Source organism: Cololabis saira, chromosome 3 (genome assembly GCF_033807715.1).
Source record: "Cololabis saira isolate AMF1-May2022 chromosome 3, fColSai1.1, whole genome shotgun sequence".
Taxonomy (NCBI): Eukaryota; Metazoa; Chordata; class Actinopteri; order Beloniformes; family Belonidae; genus Cololabis; species Cololabis saira.
In genome coordinates, this window is record NC_084589.1 from 41,610,221 (window position 1) to 41,634,604 (window position 24,384).

The following is a 24,384-nucleotide window of genomic DNA, read 5'->3' on the forward strand; positions in this document are numbered from 1 at the left end:
CGATACGTCAACGTCGCCGCCATATTGGATGTGGCAAGACTGCGCTGTGAACTAATACAAGTTAATGGACTTATTTTCATAAAGCGCCGAAAAACAAAATATATCCCCCCTCACAAAAATAAGAAAAATAGAGAAACATATTTTCTCATCAACAAAGCATATTTTACTTAAACATATTTTAAAAATTTCAAGTAACAAAATAACATATTTGAACCATTTTTCAGATTTTTTCAGTTATTTTATTGTCTGAAAAATGATTGAAATGTTATTTTATTGTCTGAAAAATGGTTCAAATATGTTATTTTGTTATTTGAAATTTTTTAATTTGTTTTGTTGATGTGAAAATATGTTTCTCTATTTTTCTTATTTTTGTGAGCGGGGATATATATTGTTTTTCGGCACTACCTTGTTCTCTATAGCTGATATAACATGAATTACTCCTATGTGGGATCAATAAAGTTCTTGTCATCTGAGAAAATTAAATATATTATATTTGGTGCCTAACTGTTTCCCAAGTATATTAGTGCGTGTGTGAAAGCTTTTCAAATGAGACGTAAAACGCAAATTTATTTGTAGGAAGGCGCTTTATGAAAATAAATCCATTTACTTGTATTAGTTTACAGCGCAGTCTTGCCACATCCAATATGGCGGCGACGTTGACGTATTGCAGCAGCTCGATGGGGCGTCTACGTATATGTCTATGGTTCATCCCCCCAATCAGAAGGTCATTGGTTTGATTCCTGACCTCCCCAGGCCAGATGCTGACGTCTCCTTGGCCAGGACACTAAATGCCCTGTGAGCTTGTCCCTTGGAAGTTGTTTTGTATAAAAGCATCTGCTAAGAGATAAAACTGAAATGAGAAAAATAAATAAAGCTTATCTGAAATGTTTTTAAATATTTGGCCACTCGCACAGCTGCACATATTTTCCACCCGTGCCGGAGTGAGACTTGTGCCGCTCAGCAGCGCTATACTTTCATTAAGGGTGAGATGGATTTGCTATTTTACATGCCAAACAGTGTGTAGACGAAGCCATCTGCCTTCGCGGTTTCTGTCCCCGGGCGGACGCTGTACTCTGCCAGACAGTTGTCAAAGGAGCTGGGGACTCAGATGGCAGATTTGTGTGTTTTACTGTGAATGTGTCCACATATGTATTGTGTTAAACCCAGAAAAGGAAAGAAGAAAATAAAAAAAAAAAGGTTTTCTCTTCTGTGCTTGTTTGATGGAGGCCCTGTGTGCATTTGTGTCAGATAGTGAACATGTTTAAAGCTGGAAAATGACTTCAGGCTGTTCTTCTTTTTCCACTTTTTATTTTCAGTCACATAAAATAAAGACATTATATTTACTGTTAAACCATCAATCAAAAGCTGCCAGCGACTGGTGCTCCTGCAGTGGATGATGACTCAATAAATGTCTTGTGAAACTTCTGCAACATTAAAAAAATATTTTTGAGTTTTATTTGATTCCACACCAAAGCAGTAAGAGATAATCAGAAGCAGAGGGAAAGTTATAACCAGTCACAAACAGGCTGAATTTAAATAGAAGGATATTCAAATCACACTCAGGTACTGAATTGTGCTCAACGTTCCACGTCTGGGAACTATAAGTTTACCAATCAACATTCAGAAAAGATTTGAAAAAAGATAAAGCAAGTATAACTTAAAAGGAACAGAGATTTTTAAAAAACCAAGATTCAGGACAAAATTGATGGAACGTTGTGTTTCTGTGAAAGGAATCAGTTTATGGAACAATCTGAATAAAGAAAACAAAGAATCCAAATCAAACATTACATTCAAAAGAACAATTAAAGCCTGTATGTTAAGTAAATATAATGAAATATGTTAGTTAAGTTTGATTGACATACCCAAATCGGCGGTAATTTTATTTTATTTTTATTCACTTAGTTGTTGTTTTTTTTTGTTTTTTTTTAATAATATTTGTGAAGTTATTTCTTGGAAAAAGGGGCAGATCAGATAAGATTCTTCTTCTTTCTGCTCCCTTTTCATTCACAATTTAAGAACATTTGTATTTGTATTGAATTGTTTTATTTTTTTGAATGAAATAAAGAATACATGAAATGAAATAGGTGTCTTTAAACCAAAGGTCTTTTCCTCCCATCCTCTCAAAAACTCAGTTTTCAGAATCAGAATCAGAATCAGAAAGCTTTATTGCCAGGTCAGACATAAATCAGACGAGAGAACTTGACTTTTGTCTCACTATCCTCCGTATGTCCTTCCGTCTCGCTCAGTTCCTCTTTTAAAATGCCCTCCTTCTCTTCCTGTGGCTCAGGTGCAACGTCCAGGATTACATCTGGCACAAGGGTGCGCGCTGCGAGTCGGTGGTGACGGAGTTCCAGGTGATGTGTCTGGCCGTGGGCGCCTCGGCTCTCGTGGTTCTGCTCCTCTTCATGATCATCGTCTGCTTCGCCAAGAAGCTCCATGTGCTCAAGACGGAGAACAAGAAGTTGCGCAAGCGCAGGTGAGGCTTACAAATGATCTGAGATAGAGGACTGATATATGAAGCAACCTGCCAGCATAGTTTAGCTCAAAGTGTAAACAGCCGGCATGAATCCGTCCAAATCTAGTAGAGCTTGGTAACTGATGTAACAGAAAATAGTTAATTGAAAGGGAAAGGATAAAACCAAACACACTGCTCTCACGAAATGGCATAGCTAAAACAGGCCAAGTCTCATTAAATCTTTAGTTTGCATCCTTTCCTTCTTGCGTGTCATTTCCTCATTTTGCTCTATTTTTACCCGAACCATTTAGTGGATTCATAAAAAGTCACAAAAAGACATTCAAAAAAGCTCTAGTTGCATATAAATGGCCTGCAAAATAGGCCCAAGCTCTGTGCTATTTACTTATATTGACTTGGAAAGGACATTCAGGAAAGGGCATTGAATATCTTGAAAAAAATCTAAAGACTGGATGTTTATGAAATACAAAAATAAAAGTATACATTTAGAGGCAAATGACCTCCACTCGCATCCCCTCTCATATCTGTGTTTTAAGCGTCTGTACCGCTGCACAGCTTCATAGAAGATCACGTAGACGTCAGACAAGTTCATTTCTGCACAGTGCTAAGATCATTCAGCAGAATTGAAATATCTGGAGCTCGCCTCCAATGATCCAAGTCTGGTCTTCTATAACCCCGATGTTTCAGATGGTTCCAGCCCTAACACACCTGATTCAAATGAATGGGTCAAGCTATTAAAACATTCAATTCTCTTGCTAAAAGTTCTCACATTGTATCTTTTTGAGTCGAGCAAAGTTGATATCTGCATATCAGATGCAGATAAAAGACAATAAGTGTTTCGGATAAAAACCCTTTTTTTTTAAATGTCAAATTTTTCATAGATGAACACACATTTTCTTCAAAATTCTTTAGTAAACCACGTAGAAGTGAGAAGGTTACATGTTTAAACTTTTCTCAGCAATGTAATATTGACATAGAAAAATGATATGGATGTATGTGGATATATTTATCCCGTTCATTAGGCCTAAGTACTGAGAAGCATCAGAAATCCTCAAAAACCATCACCATATGTCAGATTTGCCATTTTTCTAAAAAGATGTGACCTATCATGTCGGGGTCAGCAGGTCACCGAGTGCACTGCCAAATATCTGCACCGCTATTACACCCTCAAGAAAAAGAAAAAAAAATACATTCACACTGAAGTTAATTCATTATTTTAGATGACGGCCAAATCTGATTTTTTTTTTTTTTTTTTTTTAAGAAATTATGATTCTTTAAACTCAAAAATAGGGCTTCTTGGCTTAAGTTTTGAAAAATTTTGCAATTTAGAGAAACTCCAGAAATGTCTTCCTCGATATTTCTCCTTTCTGTTAACCACCTCTCAGATTATAAGAAACTATTAATGGTCCACATAACTGGTGGAGGTTAAGAAATGTCAGTCAGCAGGCATGTTTTCAATAAAATGTTAAGTGAGACAAAGAGAACATCTGCGAAGGCCGGGAAATCACAGATTTGTTTCTGTCAAACGTAAGAACAAGCCTGTCAGAGAGTAGAGGATGGAGAAGCATAGAGTGACAGGCAGCTTGAAAGGATGGATTGAGCATAAAGAGAAGCAAGTGGGGGGTGTTTTTGCTTGTGCTTTGCCAGTGCCTGTGTTTTTTCGTGGCCATCTCCCTAGCAACAGAGCTGTTGCGGATGAGCAGCAGCCCGGCGATCAGGCAGCACGGATGCAAATTCGAACCAGAAGGCTGAATCCTCATCACCGAGCTCCCACGCTGCAGGGTTTATTTTTAGTTGCAAAAGGGAGAGCCATCATGCTAGTCATGGTGGCGCAGATTAAGGATACTGAAGATGATGGTGAGGATAGACGCTTCGCTGAGCAGCGAGCAGCAGTAATGCTGGCTGGCAGAAATTAAAAAAAGAAGAAGAAAAGGGTGATGTCATTGGTACTCTGGATCCAGCTGAAAGTAGGGCATTCTGAAAAGGAGGAGGGGAGGGAGCGAGAAACAGGCAGGGGCGGAGTTGACCTACATACAGCTGTGCGACCTGAGGAAGCGGCAGGGCGTAGCATGAAAGAGACAACACCGGCTCATCAAGTGGTAAAGACATCGATGAGCAGCACGAAGGAGAGGGACGGAGAAGAGGAAGTGGAGGAGGGCAGATTGATGGAGGGGGGGGCTTTGATTAAACAGGTGGGGAGGGGGAAACTGTTGCAGAGGGGAAGGAAAGAGAAAGTGAAAGAAGAACAAGTGAGGGCATTTAGAGAGATAAAGAACTCAGTGGGATGCTTTGAGAAGAGTGTTGGTGCTACTGAAAAAGCTTGTTCCACTCCCACTCTCCCCATCTGCTTTGTTTCTGCTGCAGCCCAAATCAGAAAGCATCCTGGCAACGGAGAGGAAGCGACACGGACCACTCGCACTGTTCTTACAAGAGATTTTAAATTTGAAGCTCACATCTAATAAACGGAGGAGCAATATGGGCACGATGAGTGAAATGTGATGTATTCAGTACGAGCCAGGATGAGTCTTTGGACTGCGCTGACTACGTGCACTCCCTGACTGAATGGATAGCTATTAGCAGGGAGTTCACAACTGGCAGCTCAGCTGTGATACATGGGTCATTACTTCCTGCTCAAATGCCTATCGACCACAAATGCCATAGAAACAAACATAATCTGATAGCTCAGATGTTAATGGTAGTCAGACAAGATCTGAATCTGATGTATAGTGCTCATACAGAACCTCGCTGAGGTGAAACAGCCCCTGAAATGAGTTCTGATGGATGTCCACTTGATCTTGAGCTCATCTAAGCAAAAGAAAAAAAGATCCTGTAGCTCAGCTTTTCATAAAAACACGAGCTGATTGGGTTTAAGAAAATTATTTGCGCAAATAATGAGTATTTTGTGTTGATTTAGGTACAAAATGACTTGTGTAAGTCTTCAGTTGTGCTCTCAGACCATAACTAAACTATGAAACACTTTCAGAGTGATTTTCCTCAGCACTTAATAATAAAGACTATAAATATATCATCATCTACAGAACATAATATCATCAAAAGATTGAGAGAATCTAGAGAGAAACCTCTGTATGCAAAAGACTGAAAATCAATATTTGAAGCCAGTGATCTTCAGGCTCTACGGTTACACTGACATAGTTGCTGCGCCATCGAAAAATTCAGGCAAATAATCAAAGAAGCTGCAAAAGAAAAAGAAAAAAAAGCCATATGATCCAAAGCTTATTTAAAATGGATTGAAGCAAAGTGGAGAACTGTCCTATGGTCAGACTAATTGAATTTTGAGAGTAATTTTGGTTACTATAGTCATCTTCTGGAATTCCTAGGAGACATATGTTCAGCTTCTTATCGGCGTTCAGTTCCAAATCTCTGAATCTGCATCTCAGATGGTTTGGGTGGACATTAATGCCCACTGAGTGGGCAGCTTGCACACCTTGAAAGGGAAACATGAATGCTGGGAATATATTGTTCCCAACCAAACTGCATCCATTACAAAAACATGGCTTCATAGTTGAAGAGTTCAGATACTGATCGGACCTGCCTGCACTCCAGCCCTGTCACCAACTGAAAACAGTTGGTGCATCTTAAAACAAAAGAGAAAAAAAACAAAAAAAATTTAACCCAGAACTGTCGAGCAGTTTTAATCCCACGTCAGGGAAGAATGGGATCATCATCCCTCCCTTGAAATTCCAGCTGTCTTCAGGCAAAGAGATGAACAACCATCCACTCTCAGACTCACTTTTACGTCAATTAAAACTTCCCAAACTTTACATTCAAACTTCTGAACTGTGGGAAAAAGCAGAAGTAGATAATCCACACAAGCAAACTCCACAAATAAGCAACCCCAAAACGGGATTTGTGTCTTCTCTGCTATGAGACAAGGCTTATCAACTTCCCTGTTGATATACTGTACCTGCACAACAGCTTGTCTCTAACTCAAAACGGTTTATCAGCTGGGAAATAAAGAAATAAATATAGAATATGTCCCGTATGAAATACAATTTCAAATTGAGGTCACCAGTACCTGTTGTTAAGACTCCGTTGTGTTGCACAGCACTGTTAAAATATTAAACAAGTTTGCTGTATTCAATTCTCACCCAGGATATGTGCCTGTCTCTGTGTGGCTCTGGAACAAAGTCCCCTGTTTTCCTCCCTAGACGTGAGTGATGATCCCTGCAGGCTGGATAGGGTTTGCACAAAGCCAGTGGAGGTTTTGTGGCACCGATGTAGCTGAAACAACTGATGCTCTGCTGCAAAGCTCGGGCATGAAAACCAGCTGGAACGTACCGCTACCACAACTGCCAAGCAACGCCTGCTCAAATCTCTAAAGTGTAATGATTAATACTTTGTAGCTCAATTGGTGCCAGAAAAACAAACAAGTATCCATCCATCCAAAAAGTATTTGGATCAAATTTAAAAATAGTTTTCAAGCAGGGAAAGTGATCCAGAGCTGGTTTCAGGTGCTTGAATCCCTGATCAAAAGTGGTGACAGGAAACATACTACTCTCTCTGCTTATCACCTCGTCTTTGATAGTTGTGTCACATAGTTCATCAAATATAAATCTGGAAGCTCATGCAGATCAGATGAACCGTCGCTGTTTGGGCAGAAAGTAGATCACGGCTTCTTCTTTAACTATACGTATGACGGAGGAGAGAAGTGACGAGGAGGAACACAACTCGACAGCAGTGTCTTCAAATGTTTAGAGTAAGAGTTTTTACGGGTGAAGAGCAAATGACAACCATTTCATGTATGACAGAGAAGGTACATTAAGGAGAAAGACGAAACAAAATCCCTTGACAAAGTCTGATTTGGTCTGTGAGGCATTGCCTTGCTTTGAGATGAATGTGATGAACGGCAAACAAGACATTTCTAGTATTAGGGCCGTGCAGGAGGAAAAACATTTGAGAGGGGAAGATTTTTTTTTTATTGTGCACTTCGAGAAAAAAAGTCGAAATGTCGAGATTAATGTTGAAATATAATTTCAAGAATAAAGTCGAAATTTCATGAATAAAGTAAAAATTTCGAGAATAAAGTTGAAATACATTTCGACTTTATTCTCGAAATTGTTCTTCAACATTAATCTCAACATTTCGACTTTTTTCTCGACATTTGGACTTTTTTCTCGACATTTCGACTTTATTCTCGAATTGTACTTCAACATTAATCTCGACATTTTGACTTTTTTCTCGACATTTTGACTTTTTTCTCGACATTTCGACTTTATTCTCGAATTGTACTTCAACATTAATCTCGACATTTCGACTTTTTTCTCGACATTTTGACTTTTTTCTCGACATTTCGACTTTATTCTCGAATTGTACTTCAACATTAATCTAGACATTTCGACTTTTTTCTCGACATTTCGACTTTATTCTCGAAATTGTTCTTCAACATTAATCTCAACATTTCGACTTTTTTCTCGACATTTGGACTTTTTTCTCGACATTTCGACTTTATTCTCGAATTGTACTTCAACATTAATCTAGACATTTCGACTTTTTTCTCGACATTTTGACTTTTTTCTCGACATTTCGACTTTATTCTCGAATTGTACTTCAACATTAATCTCGACATTTTGACTTTTTTCTCGACATTTTGACTTTTTTCTCGACATTTCGACTTTATTCTCGAATTGTACTTCAACATTAATCTAGACATTTCGACTTTTTTCTCGACATTTCGACTTTATTCTCGAATTGTTCTTCAACATTAATCTCGACATTTTGACTTTTTTCTCGACATTTCGACTTTTTTCTCGACATTTCAACTTTTTTCTCAAAGTGCATAATGAAAAAAAAATCTTCTTCCTCTAAATTATTATTTTTATTTTTCTCCTGCTTGGCCCTAATACTCTTCTGTACATTTCAGTTCATTCTGTGCTCATCAGGAAACCCCTGAAGTCTGTTTCTTCTATGAAAAAGATGAAAGATGAGATTCTGTTTATCTGCGCTTGTTTTAAAGTAGTTCAGCAATATTTCAGGATACTGTCCTGGTGATGGAATTATAAAATTTTATGTAGAAATGCATTATCTGAAATTAACCATCATATACAGTACGTCTTCATACAAGAGCAGCAAATAAGATTTCTGCCTGCTATCTCTTCTTATTTATGACTACTCTAAGTCCAAATTACTTCTTTTGTTTGTTTTAATGTTTAATAATGAATCGTGGAGGCGCTGGTGGCTGCTTATCCAACCGTTCCACATGTGCTTTGTGAACACGGAGAGGCAGCTCAGCAGGGGACGGTTTGCCGGCCTTAAGAGTCCGTGTCCTGTGATTTGTGGCACTCGAGTGGGTCCTGTTGGTTTCACTGAGCCCTGATCTCCAGCTCTCGCTGGAGCGCGTCGCAGCCGCGTGTGAAGCGGCCGCCATGAGAATCATCTGCTGCACACAATGATTTGCGTGTGTTTCACTCTTTCCTCAGCATTTTTCTGCAGTTAAACCATGTAGCCACGTCACACTTTTGCTCGATTATCCATCAGTGACTACGTTTACATGCAGTCAAAATTCGGGTTATTGCTAATATTCCAGTTACTGAAACATTGGGAATATTCCGTTTACATGCGTGAGCAAACCGGGTTATCCCTGTATACATGTTAATTAATCATTTGGGATATCTGGATCAAAACAGCAACGCGCGGAGAACGTGATGACGCAATTACCGTCATTTCCACTTCTTCTTCCTGTATCCAAATTCAAAACAAATGCTGCTTCGCACAACTTTTCGTTCACCTTCTTGTAAATCTCGCTATCCCGGTACTTTCTACCAAATGCCAAAATGTTCATATCCTTCATTACATTTATGAAGTGATTAGTCTCCTCCTCACTCCAAAAGTGTGGTGTGGTCTTGCGTTTCTCCGTGTTTATAAGAACTTCCTGGACTCAAAAGAGCAAGATTCCTTGTGAACAGAGCATGTGCAGAAAACAAATTAATGTTCCGTTCAATGGGGATATTCCGTTTGGCGTTTACATGACTGAATATTCAGGTTTTAAAAGGAGTAACCCAAGGGTCATATTTGGGTTTTTAAAAACCCGAATATGAGCATATTCGGGTTATTCAAATGGGTTATTGGTGTTTACATGGCCGTGCAAATTCGGGTTATTACCAATATTCGGGTTTTAAAAAGGGTTATTGATGCATGTAAACGCAGTCAGTAACTGAATGGTTTTTGATGAAACGTTACATCACTGCTCTTGCTGCTACGTACTGCGTGGAAGTGGCAGGTGTAGTGGGATTGTAGGAAACATATTCAATGTTTAAGTCTCAAGGTGTTTTTAATTTCATGTACACATTTTCTGATAAATTGTCATTTGTTCAACAACATGAGAAAAGGTCACGCTCCGAAATATAAATAGAAAAGCAGTAAATGTCTTTTTTGTGTTTATTTTCGTTACATTTGTCAGGTTACCAGACGGGGTTAAATGTATCTCGTGGCTCGTGTGTTTACTAAGAACCAGTTGTTTTTTAATGTGTTGCATCACAGATAATTGTGTTTGTTGTATTCTGACATGTTTCAAGGTCTTGCAGTCTAACTAATGCTACTTTCTTGCTTTTTATCTCCCCCTCTCATTTTCTATGATAATCCCTTCCTACCATTTCCTTAACAATGTAATATTCTCTCAACTTTTTCCTTGTTTTTGCTCTAACACTTTCATCTTTTGACCCATTTCGTCTCTCTTTTTTAATGTTTTTTTCCTTTTAATTAACTGAACTTTCACCTTATCACCATCTATCTTCCTCACACCTCATCATTTCCTCCCCTCCTTTCCTGATTCCCTCTACTCTCATTCTCTCTTTCTTTCCTTCTCTATTTCCCTGGAGGGTCTTCTCTTCCAACCATCTTGTATTTATCCACTAAATGTTCTAATATTTAATTTTTCATGTCCTTCTTTGCTCATCTCTAAATTTCCTTGTTCCCTCACCTTTTCTCTTTCCCCTTCACCCTCTTTCATCCCCCATTGCCCAGCAGTAAGTACCGGCCTTCATCGGAGCAGCACAATGATAATTTCTCCCTGTCCACCATCGCTGAGGGCTCCCACCCAAATGTAAGGAAACTGTGCGACACCCCTCCTAACGTCCCTCATGCCCGTGCATTGGCTTACTATGATAACATTATCTGTCAGGTAACGTGGTTCTTGCCTCTCTCTCACCCTTTTTCTGCATCTCCCCCAAATCCTGGCTGGGCCCTTGACTCCCCTCCAATTGCATGAGCATGAGTATTCTCTGATACTTTGAGGTGTTAAACGTTGAAGAGGAGAGGATGGCGGGAGGGGTCAAAGTGCGAGGATGAATGGTTCCCGTTTTTCAAAAATGTGGTGCCAGAGATTTATATCCAAGAGGATTGAGATAATAGTAGATGGACGACGTCCATAAATGTTGAACACATTCACATTTTCTTATTGTCATAGGTCTGAAAATACTGTCTCTTAATTCTTTACTGTAACTACCTTTAGAAATCCATTTTCAATTTATTTTCTTTTGAGATTCAGGTGAGACCTGTAATTTTTAACTACTGAGATGAGTATGAGAGTCAGAAATACTCACAAATGGCAATGGATATGGCAACACTTTTAAGAAAATAACTTAATTGCCATCGACCGCTCTCGTCGTTGTGTATCCAATAACCCAGTCTGACATAATCACAGGATGTTGATTGCTTCAAACAGCTCAAACAAGTGCTTCTTTACATGTTATGCATTTACCCAATGTGAAATAACTATGTTAAATGAAATGCAACAAGTAATCTTGCAAAAGCACTTTCAAAAACCCTCTTCTAACTAGCGTGAACAGTGTGACAAGCAAGTGGTTAGTAGCTATGATGATTGCCAGCCAGCGGTCATCAGATGATGATAATGATCACTCAGGACCATAGCCATATCTTTTCAAGCAAAAAACAATGCATTAGAAGTTGGTTATAAACCCTACCAAAAGTCCTGCTGCAGACAACCAGTAACCTCAGCCAGTGGCACTTTGCCAACATTGAGATCCTCATGTATCTGTTTATAAAACTGGTCATTTTACAGTTATCACTGCCAGGCAAATGTACAAGTTGCAACAAGCAATTAAGAACATTTTTAGTGGGTTTTTTTTGCAAATTTGAGCCTTTTGTCTCTTGGCTAGGTGTAGCAATCCACTTCCAGGGACTTTGCCAGACAGGGTTATTGGATGCACAGAGTCACACAGCTACTGTTTTGTTTACAGTAAAGTGGATATACATTGATTACTAATAAACACCTAATGGGTGTCAGCGCAAGCATATATTTTATCACATACAAGTGACAGAAACCAGATGCTCTGAAATGTATATTTGCAATTCGAATCTATGGAGACAGAATACAAACATAATCAAAAGAAGCTCATTTTAATCAAATGTGAAGAAGAACCTTGTTCTGCAGGACCTTGTGGTGTGTGCAAAGCAGTGTCCACGGCTTGTTCATAAGTGGAACGTGTAATTCAACCAAAATATTAATTTTATACAAAAGAAAGCTCACCAAATCAAATCCATTATGAAGTGAAATAAGAAGTTCACTGTGAAGAGATTAGTTATACAAACGTAAGTGTAGAAAATATAAATGTAGACAACAAATTTACAAATGGTTACCGAGTCATTCCACCTTCCAATTGCAGCAACATATTGGCTGTTAATCCTGTTTTCTTTGTTGTTTTTATTGATTATTTTACTCACTGTTTTGATTATTTATATATTGTAAAGGTGTACCTGGAACACAAACCGTATATTATATCCAGAGTACTGCAATAAACTTATAATTAGCTATTTAAACACACACATTTATTTAGACTTGGCAGTGCCCACTATGCTGACACAGACTAGACACAGCATAAATCAGCTCCGTGAGCAAATAAGGGCACAAACACAGCTGGGGTTAGAGGTTAAATCTCCCCTGAAACCATGCAGGCTGAACATTTATGGACTGTCATCACAAGTACAGCTGCCATCTGAGCCACATTGGCATCAACATGGCCATTTTAAGAGAAAACTCCTCTCTGTGACCTCTCACTATCCTCTCTCTTTGGAACGTGGTCTGATCACCTCTGGCATCGGTCATGGCTTGCCTGCTCCGTCGCCAACATGAGCCACCCGGCGACCATGTTAGCCAGCGCAGCTCTGGTTTGCTGTTTGTTTATGATCTGTACTTTTAACCAAATGTCTGCCTGAATTGTTTATCCTGAAAGTGGGTGGGGAAAATGGGAGGGATGGGGAGATGATTGGTGTCACAACCAGGTAAGGAAGGGTTAAGGAATCTGTGCTAACTGATGACTGTTATCAGGATAAACATCTGAGATGCAACGACTTGCTGCTGCCTGTAGGCGGCAGCAGAGAGGTCACGGTTGCCTCACTAACAGAAGCATGAGTAGCCGTTAGAGCTAACGTCGTAGCAGCGTGGGTAGCGTAGAACTACTAAAACTGTCAACGATTTTTGTAAATTATGCTTTTTTTTTAAGATGTGGTACCACCCTCTAACAACTCCATCAGTAGTTTTGTTCACCTTTTAAGCTTTAGGATTTAGTTGTTAATTTTGTGCTTCTCATTTAATGACGTTAAGAGCAAATGTCTCATGCATTCATACAGGATTAAATATCATTTCCATCACCCTGATCTACATTAATTCCCAAAATGCTTCTTTTTTTTTTTTTTTTTTTTTTACAAAAAATATTAAAATCCATTATCACTTCCTAACAGTATCTCTGAAAGTTAAACTCAATGTGCAATGTATATACATACCATACAACCATTTTATATGCTGGACTGAATAGTATTTGTGATATGGTTATGGCATTACTTGAAGCACTTATCTTGTGCAGCACTTGTGCAGAAGAAATAAGTAAATAAATACCTTTATGATAGGGCCCGAAGTGGATTTAGCTTTTTTCATTAAGAATACAAGGCGAGGCAAGGCAAGTTAATTTTTGTATACCGCATTTTATGCACAAGACAATTCAAAGTTCTTTACATTGATCTTTAAAAATGCATTAAAAAGTAAAAGTAAAATCACAAATTAAAGAAAAACAGACAGGCATAAGTTAAAAAGAATAAAACATGAGATGCAAGAATGTAGTGCATTATGGGAGATTACTGAAATGCAGCTGTAAATAAAAGGTTTTCAACCTTGACTTAAAGGAATTGAGAGTTTCTGCACCCTTAATGCATTCTGGGAGTTTTTTCCACAGGTGAGAAACACAAAAGCTGAAAGCTGCCTCACCGTGTTTGGTTCTAACTCTGGGTACAGAAAGTAGGCGTGACCCTGACAAGCTGAGGGTTCTCGGTTCATAATGGACCAGGAGATCAGAGAAGTGTTTTGGCCCGAGACCATCCAGAGATTTATAAACCAACAGCAGGATTTTAAAATCTATTCTGAGACAGACAGGAAGCCAGTGTTAAGATCTAATAACTGGAGTTATATGGTCCACTCTCTTGGTCTTAGTGAGGACTCGGGCGGCAGCGTTCTGAACTAGCAGACTGTGATAACAGCGCTACAGTGATCCAGTCTACTGAAGATATAAGCATGGACAAGCTTCCCTAAACGTTGAATTATTGTTCTACGTTAAATCAACGCAGAGCCTACGCCGTAGGGTACGCGGGACTCTCTCCGTAGCCTACGCTGTATCCTGACGTGCAACTCCCAAAAAATGTAACTACACGTCGAGGCGACGCATGACCCAACGCAGGCCGAGAGGGCTGTGATTGGTTTGCCTGGTAGCAACGCATTTCCGGTTCCGATTCTCTCTTGGTCGCCATTGTTCACTGTGACTGGAAAAGCCGGAAGCTAAACAAAGAATAAAGTAGAGACGACAAAACAATAAAATTGTTGTAATTCAGCCACAATGGAGGGTTTTCGAGCATGAATCGCCTTTTCTTTTCTCCGGAAAAGAACGCAAGCCCCTAGTGCTCTGGGGGGGTATTTCACCTTGGCGAAATGGAGTGACGGAAAAGTCCGAAGGGTTCACGACGGCGTCACGGCAACGGCGTAGGCTCTGCGTTGGTTTAACGCAGAACCTTAAATCAGGCTCAAGTCCTGCTGAGACATCAGTCCTTTAGTTGTCTAGGTGATAATAGGAGGACTCTTGGAGTTTCGTAAAAGCAACATGACAAAATGTTCACTGTAAAGTGTCCTTTGTGCTGCTTTCATTTCTTGAGTAGTTACTCCGTGAAATAGCTAAGTTTAACTTGACAATTGTCCTTTTCAGGTTTTTCTAAGACGAAATTATTCATTTCATTGCTTTGCGCCAGTTTAAGTTGATCTGAATCTTGAAGATTATTTCAATTACACCTCCTAAGCAGTAGTTGATGTTGTTATTATGGATGTGTAATTTTCAGGACTAAACCATACTGAATGTGCATTCAAATTTTGAGTGTTTTAGCATTTTAAGAAAGTGTGCAGACAACTCTGAATCCCACGACTTGCCAGGACCGCTCATTTACAGCTTCATATGATCATTTTTATCAGTCATGTTCAGCGCTAAACCTGAACTTGAGGAGAGATGTGAAGCAGTTTGGAGAAATCCTAATACTGGATTCAAATAAAATAAAACTGTATTAAAGTTCGAGCCTTTTGGATATTTTTTTTGGTCTATATCTGTTACCTTCCATCCTAGTTTACCATGAATAACCATTACATAAACACTATTCAGCCCAGATTCATTTTATAACAAGATTCATATGCAAATCCCACCTCACCCCAGCACGTAGGTGTTCCTAAACCAAAAACCACACGACCTTCCCTAAATACACCCTAAATACACCATCTAATAAATCAAATAACCTCAATTCCCCTGCAAAACTAACATCCCAGTGTCTGTGCCATGGTGGTGGAGAACCTGAGCAGAAATACCCGTACCTGTATGATCTGTGGCGATGCAGCCAGGCAGCACCAGAGAGTCTGTGTTTGAGCAGAGCCTGCAGTCAGCTGGGAATATCAGCTGACATTTGAAAGGAAGTCGAGTTACTCCTACTATTGGTCTCTGTCTCCAACACTCCATCTCTCTTTGTCTGTTTACCCGTCTCTTTCTTTCTGTCTGCCTCCTCTCATCTCTGACCTCTCACTTCTTCCTTCTCTCCGTCCACTTCACACTTCTTTCCTCCCTGTCGATTCCTATCTGTCTATCTCTGAGGATGCCTTGTATGGTTTTTGAGGAGTTATAACCCTTTGCCCCATCCCCCTCCCCTCAGAAAACCATGAGCAGATACACCTGGGAGTGTAAGACCAAAGAGGAGTCCGACTGCGAGGTAAGGCCAAATACCAAATGTCAGATAGCACCGACCCCCTCTCACCCTCCCAAACAGCTCTCTCATTGTAACGTGGACCTGTCAGTCCTCCCTCTCAACTCTGCTCTCGCCGCATGAAGAAAAAAACTAAAACGCATCAAATATTGAACAGACCTACGGGAATATTAGGTTGGCAAATGTAAACGTGTGCACGTCTGTAAAGACCTGGGGTCCGTTTCACAAAGCAGGTATGGAGGAACTCTGTTAAACCTGAACTCGGGTTTCACAAAGCGAGGTTACCTAAACCCGACCAAGACGGTTCAGTTGAGCCAGTAACTCCAACTCGGAGTCTGTTACCGCGGTAACTGACTCTGTGACGTAAACCTGGTCGAGAGGCAGGTTTTAACTCTAAAATACCCAGAGTTACCGTATTTTCCGCACTATAAGGCGCACCGCAGTATAAGGCGCACTAAATATATGGTAAAATACCGTACTATAGTGGCTGGGGTTGAGTTACGTATCTACCTGATGGAGCTGCGCTACAGGAAATGCTACAAAATCCTACAGCAAATGCAAAAAAAAAAAAAAAGAAGAAGAAAAGTACCGTATGTCAAACTTTATTAACAAAATAAAAACCAGCTTTGCTCCGTCTCGTCAAAGTCGCCATTATGCGAGTCAGCGTCGCTGCTGTTGTCTTGAACGTCTGTGACGATTCCTGGCGTTTTTAGCGCCATTAATTCGGCGACACCGACTACATTACCCACAATCCCCCTGACTACAGTAACAGAAATTACCGTAATGATCATATATAAGGCGCACTGCATTATAAGGCGCACTGCCGGTTTTTGAGAAAATTAAAGGCTTTTAGGTACGCAAAAATACGGGAAAATACGGTACTTTCTGTCTCCTGACCTTCACGAGATGAAACAAGTTCAGTTTAATCAGACAATCGATCATGTCACACACATTTTAGAAAAGTCATATTTGTGTCAGAAAAACATATTGATGATCTGAATAGAAAGCCACAACTTGTACTCATAACACCCTGGTGATTTTTCAAAAGCATTTATTTTTTTTTTGGTTTGTTTGTTTTGGCCCAGTTATCCTTCGGTGCATGACAAATATCAATGTGCCCGTACTTCACTCAAAATACCTTCGCTCTTTCATTTTATTGGCTATTATTGATGTGCAAATGTCCGTTTTCTTGATAACGACAGAGATACTGGACATTACCCTTTTCTATTTCATTAGAAAGTTAGTGGTTTGCAGAACTGTGAGTAAAGTGGTCCAACTCAAAAGTCCCTTTTTATCTTTTAAACTTACACATACATTTTTTTTCTTTTTCCCGTTTGCCATGCAATGATTTAAAAGTGGATATGATTAAATGTTTAAAATGACGATTAGTGTCCTGCTCCCACTTCTGTGAGTAAAGACATTTCCCCTTTGTATTTAGCAGTGTGACTGGATGTATTGACCGCATTGACTACATTCCCATCTCAGCTCGTTGAATGATTTTCCCTTAAAATGTTTCCATTCCGCTGAAACGCGTTTAAAGGGAACACAGCCGAGCCTGTTGAGTTACCGGTGTGAAACATACAGTATGTTATACTTCATCTTCAACTGCTTCCACGTTCTTTTTTCTCCCCTGGATTGCACCTACATGACATTGAATATAGAAAACAATACATCTACACTTCAGCCTTTGTCATTCATCCGGTATTATAAACAGTCGTTAGATATTTCAATCCGCCCACGCAATCACTCGCTTTGCAAAGTTCTCCCACGCCAACTCGCTTTCCTTCACCTCTGCAGCCGTGTTGCATTTAAGTATGAATATGTACTCGTATTCATTATATGTTTGCATTAATACGTCCAGTTCTAGCAAACTAAAATAGGCGTTGCCATGGTGAATCATGGTATCGGAGCTTCATTGGCAATGGCTTTTTATTGCTGCAATTACTCAGCATTCTCAGATTTAATTGAACTAACTTTAAACACCTTTTCTGAAACCGAAAACCGAGTTCGTTGACTCCGAGCTATTTTTTTTTATTCGAAGTTTGTTGAACCTCCTTTGTGAAACAGGCCCCTTTTGAACTTGGAGCTGCAGGTGAGGATGCGAATGGGGAATAAAACAAAAACGCATATTTTCAGAATCGTCTCATTTTACTTGCCTTCACACAAACGTTACTTTAGGTTACTTAAACACCAGGAAACAAAAACATTGATTAAAATTACTATGTTTAAAAAGGTGGCTAGCTGAAAAGCGCTCGTAAAAGCCTGGAACAGACAATACAGATGAGAATACATGACAAAAGCAACATAATGTGATGAAGCTAAAGTTTATTAAAATTCCTGTGCATTATAAATATATTATAAGTATAAGTACTGTGTATTATAAATAATAAACAGTTCTCTAAATACATTTTCCTGAGGTGATTAATATGTATACACTGTGTGTATATATATATATATTTAATCAGTATAAATATATGCCTGTAATACCTCAGGGTTTAAACTGAATTTCAGAACAGCTGATTTTAATCGACATGAAATTGAGAGAATTCTGTAACATTAGGAGCAAATTCAAAAGTCAGGAATTGAAAATACTTTATTTCTGAACTAAAACCCAATTCCAAATGTAAGTAATACATCACAAAGGGAATAATTTTGTTATACAACCACGACCCAAAAGACAGTATTTACACAGTATATGAGCTCAGATAAAACTGACTGAAAATGCCCTCAAACATGAAGGAGCAGAGCTTGGAGGAAACATCTGTTCATAAATAGTTGCTAAAGCAACATTGGGTTTTCACTTGAAAACCATTGACCTTATCACATAATCCAGACAGCTGAGGTACTACCCATACACATCCACGCTCATGCACACGCACGCACGTACGAGCAGTCATGCAAGGAGAAAACGCTGAAGAAAAACCACACACATGCAACCTTTAAAGACAGACACGCAACAACCGAGACCCACGCAGGCCGGTGCTCCCAAACAAAAACAGCAGCTCTGTTTCCCTGCAGTAATCCAATGCTTTGTGCTTCGTTCACGGTGGCAGATTGAACCCACCTGTCCTCAGTCTTCCCTTCACAGTAATTCAGTCGAAGCCTCATGCTGTCCTCTGTGGCGAACGCTGGAATGGAATTGTTTTCTGTCAATACTAAATAACTTCAGCACAGAAAATGAATTGTCCAGGCGTGGCCGCCTGTAATTTTAAGAGGATTTCATTTCCATCGACGGAATTGACTCATGATGAATTATCGCAGCTCAGCCGACCTGAAGTCAAAATGCTGCAGGTGGGGTAGAATTATGCGTTTAGGGTGAGTTTACAGTCTTTTAAATTAATAGCTTGCTATGATCCCCGATGCTGTGACATTGAAAGATGTGTCCCATCTGTCCATCAAGGGCCTTTATGATTATCTCATTTGTCAATGACCTCAATATTAAAATCTCCACCTTTGGACATGAAGAGAAAATGAAGTTTGTTTAATCATTTCAATCAAATTTTTAATTACTATAAGAGAGACTTGCACAGAATTTAGAGGAAAGTTCATCAGATGAGGAGTACTGTAACACTTCCCACAAAAATCTCCTTCTGAAGAATCACAATGACAAGTTCAGCACTTACTGATGGAGAGTTCGTAGAGTTCACATTGTTCACACACACAAAGCTTAACAACAAAATTCAATATCACAATACACATTAAAAAGTTGAAAATCTCTAAACTTGGTTGTGACAAGAAGCTGTAATTTAACAGATTCACTTTGGTTAATCTGTTAAATGTTAAATGAACCACAAGTCCCTTTAAAAATCGCGACGGTTCTGCGACACATGCACACTGGCGGGAAAACATCACATTGTAAAATACAGCATGCAGATGCACTGTGGAAGGAACATGTTTACAGAGACACAAATATTTTAATCTGAAGTGTCCCCATCCATTGATCACTAATACGAACACACACAGGCATTAATCGGCATCAGGAACGGAGCGCAACAAAAAATATTAATCCAGACACATTCTTCTACACCTTTATCAAAATTATACCTTCCATAAGAAAATAACTTCAAATTTACAAGTGCATTCCCTAAAAGCCCTTTGTCAAGTTCAAATGAAAGTAAAGGTGTTGCATAATTTGAAGTCCATAAATTTATATTTTGGAAAATTCCAGATTTAACCTTTAGTTTGAATTTTTCATTTGATTCAGACTGATTGTGAGTGTGGACAGAAACGGCCAGGACGTCAGCAACCAAATAATTGTCATATTAGACTACTTGTACATCATACCTCCAGTTTGTTATTACTTTAGAATAAAAAAAGAAAATAAGTAATCCTGCCCCTTAAAACTAAATAATGTTGTGTTTTCTGAATGGTCACGTGTCTGGAGGTCCATAAAGGTGTTCTGATTGTTCACATTTCTGGAATCTTTCCACCCCCTCAAAACAATGACATATATATGGCAATAATATGCTTGGGAAGGCTGTAAAAGACCTAAGATAAAGGTGAATATCTTTAGTTTCACCTTGAAACCAAATGACAGTCCTCTACATATCGCTGGAAAATGTTCATCGCATTCTCGCAACCAAATAAATATTTCTTCCAGGACATGAAGAAGGAGCTGCTCACCACTTCCTTGCTCTGTTGAAACCTTCCCTTGTAAAAGGAAGATGGCTATGTCGCCTCTTCCCACTGGCTGGCCTGATATCATTAATACATATCCCTAACGTGACCTCATGAGTGCACACTGACCCTTTTAGTCTGTGGTAAAAACTGACCGATCATTGCAATCCCCACCTCATGACATAGTCCTGAAATAACGTCTTACACTGTAGAGGTTCCTTGATTTGGATACATCCTGTTTATTTTGCATAGAAATACAACAACATATAATAAATGTTTGCACTTACAAGGACGTCTAAGGTAAAAATTAATCATTGAAATTCTTCAGATTAAGCCAAAAACATGGAAAGGAAATACCATATCGACTGAACTGTTCTTGATAATGATGCAGGATGAAAATATCAGGTCTTTCCTGTGTGGTTGCAATTCAATCTCAGAGGAACACTAACATCTCAGTTTCATTGAAATTGCAAGTCCCCAAAATCAATGACTTGACTCAAGCTTCAAAAAGAAAAACTTGCATCATCATGTAACTGATGATTTGAAAATCCTGAAATGTTAGTGGGCATTTGTCCATGAATTATAAAAGCTCCTGTTCTGCAGTGTGGGTCACCCTAAAGAAACTTTGCCTTTGGGGTTTTTGTGAAGGCTAACATGAAAATCATTAGCTGAGGCTTAATGTTATCAGATGGACCTTCAAACCAAATTAGAAAAATAACCCTAAATAACAAAAGAATATCATGAACTTTCCATGTGCTTCCATCATCATGATTATCATCATCATCTTCATCCTCATCAGAACCCTGTTTATCTCTGTTCCCACTCCCTCAAAATGACTCCCACTCAAAAGTCCCCGTGACTCTGTGCTCCCAACCACTGCCTGCACCTTTCCACCTCCGCACAACAACTATGAAACCCAACAAACACAAGAATTTTCTAGTTTCATGCTGACGGGAGGACGGAAGGCCCCTATCCCGTAACCATGGAAGTGACATATCCACACGTCCTGCCTGAAGTTACTATCTAGGCCAACAGCCATCGGGTAAATCCTCTCACTGCTTTTCCCCTCTCTAAAAGTGCCATTACGATCAAACTGCAAACATTCAATTAGGGGGTGTTTTGCAAATGGCACTGGCCTCAGGGTGTGGAATCTGATGTGTGTGAGTGTCTGTGGGTGAGTGAGTGCATCCACATCTCAACACGGCTGTGTGTAGTCTGTATGGACGTGTGCTCCCCAGTGTGGTTGAGGTTGTGACAAAGAGGTGCAGACTGACGCCCCAGGATGCCTCGGTGCAGCCGAGTCGATGATGCCATGCAAAATTAATAGGGATAAGAGGCTGGAAAACCGAGTTTAAATGGATTCTCCAATCAATCTTTCCCCTTTGACCCTAATTAAATGCAGACGAATTAATCTGAATCCTCTAAAATGCAGTGGGTTTTTCTTTTCCAGCAGCAACTGCTTGGGTATGTATGACGGTGGTACGCACAGCTGATCAGCCAGGGTAGACTGTTTGTTTTGATTATGGGACGACGGTAGGGGCGGTGGAGACAGGAGGTGTTCTGCATGAGTGAAACTCAATGGGGTGCATCATGGGGTCTTGCATGTGGATGTGCATGTGCTTCCTGGGGTTGTCTGAGGTGGGAAGGGGAGGGAGATGTCACCGTCGCTCATGCAGCTCACCTCGCTGTCTCCGCACCCAAACAGAGGCACGCATGAGGATTTTCAAACAGTGGAGCACTCAGACCACTAAAATGGCTGATATAATGACTGCATTTGGATTTTCATGAATGTTTTGCTCCATTCTCACGGTATTTAAAGGACTTCATGTATTTCTGCAGATTTTATTCCCTTTCACACCAAATGCTTTAACACTTTTTTTTTTAACTCTCGATGATGAGAATTGATTAAATTGTTTAGCTTCTCTCAATACAATAAAAAATGCTTCTTTTTTAAAAAAAATGTGTGTTGTTTGCAAGTAAATGCTCGGACTGGGTTCAAACACCTGTGACAAATTCCCTGTGGTTATTGGGTCCCACTCATATCTGTATAATCTGAAAAGCAATCAGCTGAATCTTTAAAACAATCCCAGTGATGGTTTCTGTTTAATTTAGCAGTAAAAACAGCCGAAAGCAGACTTGTGTGGTCCTTTAAAGCATGGAGATGGAACATGAAAATCTGCTTCAGTGAATGAAACTGAATTAATGGCACTGATTAAATCCAAAGCATTTCCAATCAGAGTTCATCTTTGTTTTTCTCAAACCTTGCATCAGGTTAATATTGCTGGATGAATCAGTACGAAGCTGATTGCATTCAACAATGTAACCTTTTTTTTAATATTATTTCAATTTTTTTGGACTATAATTTTTCAGATTATTAGTGTAATACTTGGTCAAAGCAAGTAAAACATGGTGGTAAACAGTAATTGCAGTGTAAGGGTTACGCCCCACCAAGCTGCTTGTTATGTAAGGTTTAAAAACTTCTTAAATTGGCACTACATATTTGTTTTGGACATAAATTGTGACTTTCAGGATCATTTAATGTTGAAGAGGAGGTTTTACTTGTTATTGGCTATGGCGAGGAAGAAGGTTGTCTTCCAGGGAAATTGCTTCTGGTGGTTTTAAGAGGGTGTAAAACAACTCAAAAGCAGACTATTTTCCCGCTAAGCTAAGAAGGTGAGAGTTGCAGCTGAGTGTGATGCGGTGGTTCTAACTGTGCTTTTTGCCTCCCCTCACCCCTCCACCTCCCACCCTTCCTGGGTAGGATGATCCTAATTCCCAGAACAAGCTGGAGGACCCGGTGAAGGCTCCGTCCAAGGAGGACGACTCCCTAAACATCCACAACTCTCTGACCCCCAAACACGAGAACCACAAGGTCCTGGGCGAGGAGAACTCCTCGGAGGTAAACTCACTGCAGAACAACATGATGTGAAACACAACTAAAGGCAAAACCACCCCAGAAACCTGACAACACCATACAGAAAACGTCAAGGTGCACCGGCAACGGAAGCCCACCACACCCTAACCCCCCCTGCTGACGAACCGGTCAACCAACCAACAACCAGCCTGTCAACATACCAGCCAACCAACACAGTCTGCAACTGGTTGACACGGCAACACTGCCACAAGCGGCCCCCGGGTCGTTGCAAATACCCCTACCGACATCTCCTCCCCAGCTGAAAGAACCCTGCTCACTTCCCTCCTGCAGCCCCCCTTGCAGCATTACCTTACGCGTCCAGCCATGCCCCTGTTTCGCAGCCGAGACGCTCCTCGTTGTTTTCACTCTACTCCTCTTTTTTTCTTTCCTACCTGCACACACGCGCGCACACACACGACAAGAGAAGCATACACATACTGTGAAAAGATGAATACATAGCCACACTTGTATGTATACACAGACGCACACCTACCCCCTCCCCTGCCTGCATTGGTGTATTTTGTAAAAAGAAAGAAGTCATACAGAAGTTTAAAACCTACATAAAAACGTCATTGTTAAAAAAAAAATAATAATAATAAGATAAACTACTGAGAGTTTTTGATGTTTGTCTGACTAATCCAGTGAGTATGTATAAATATTGGGAAAAAAAAAAGAATTTGCTTGAATTGATTTAAAAGAAGCAACACGTGTGTCTTGGTTTTCATTGATGTGATTTCTAATCCTTTGATGTAATTGTTTTCTTTTTTTCTTTTTGTACTTTTTGGGACTTCGAACAGAGAATAAACAAACGAGACTCAGACAGTTGTTGAAATAAACCTTTTTAACATGACCGTTGTGGATCCTGCGTTTTCCTCATTGTCATCTCCCCGTTTTCTTTCCCTCGGCGCTCCGGCGCTCTCTGCATGGCTTTGAATGTGGCTTCTTCAGTCCTTGTCAAACGTACGCTTGCTTGCTTAGAAAAGAAAAAACAAAAACAACAAGAAAAAAAAATGTGTTGGGTGCATTTTCATGACTTTATTACCTTCAGGTGAAAGATGTTTTCTGCATCTCCCCACTACAGTGGCCGACAAGGGCCAAACGCACTGCAACGGCCTAATGCGTCTCA

The 24,384-nt window shown here is 39.8% G+C and overlaps 1 protein-coding gene across 8 annotated transcripts in view; it reads left to right on the top strand.

The window, feature by feature from the left end:
* The window catches only part of cspg5a (chondroitin sulfate proteoglycan 5a), a 69,723-nt gene extending 45,615 nt beyond the window's left edge, over positions 1–24,108 (top strand). Inside the window, exons 3-7 of one of the 8 annotated variants that reach the window (XM_061717539.1) lie at positions 2,288–2,476; positions 10,454–10,532; positions 15,677–15,733; positions 21,285–21,386; positions 23,106–23,245. In XM_061717539.1, the coding sequence (XP_061573523.1) occupies positions 2,288–2,476; positions 10,454–10,532; positions 15,677–15,733; positions 21,285–21,371 (412 nt within the window). In that variant the 3' untranslated portion in view covers positions 21,372–21,386; positions 23,106–23,245. Of the gene's footprint in view, positions 1–2,287; positions 2,477–10,453; positions 10,611–15,676; positions 15,734–21,284; positions 21,387–23,105 lie in introns of all 8 variants that reach the window. The other 7 variants (XM_061717534.1, XM_061717535.1, XM_061717532.1 and 4 more) reach the window with 7 other exon arrangements.
* Positions 24,109–24,384: the final 276 nt, after the last annotated feature.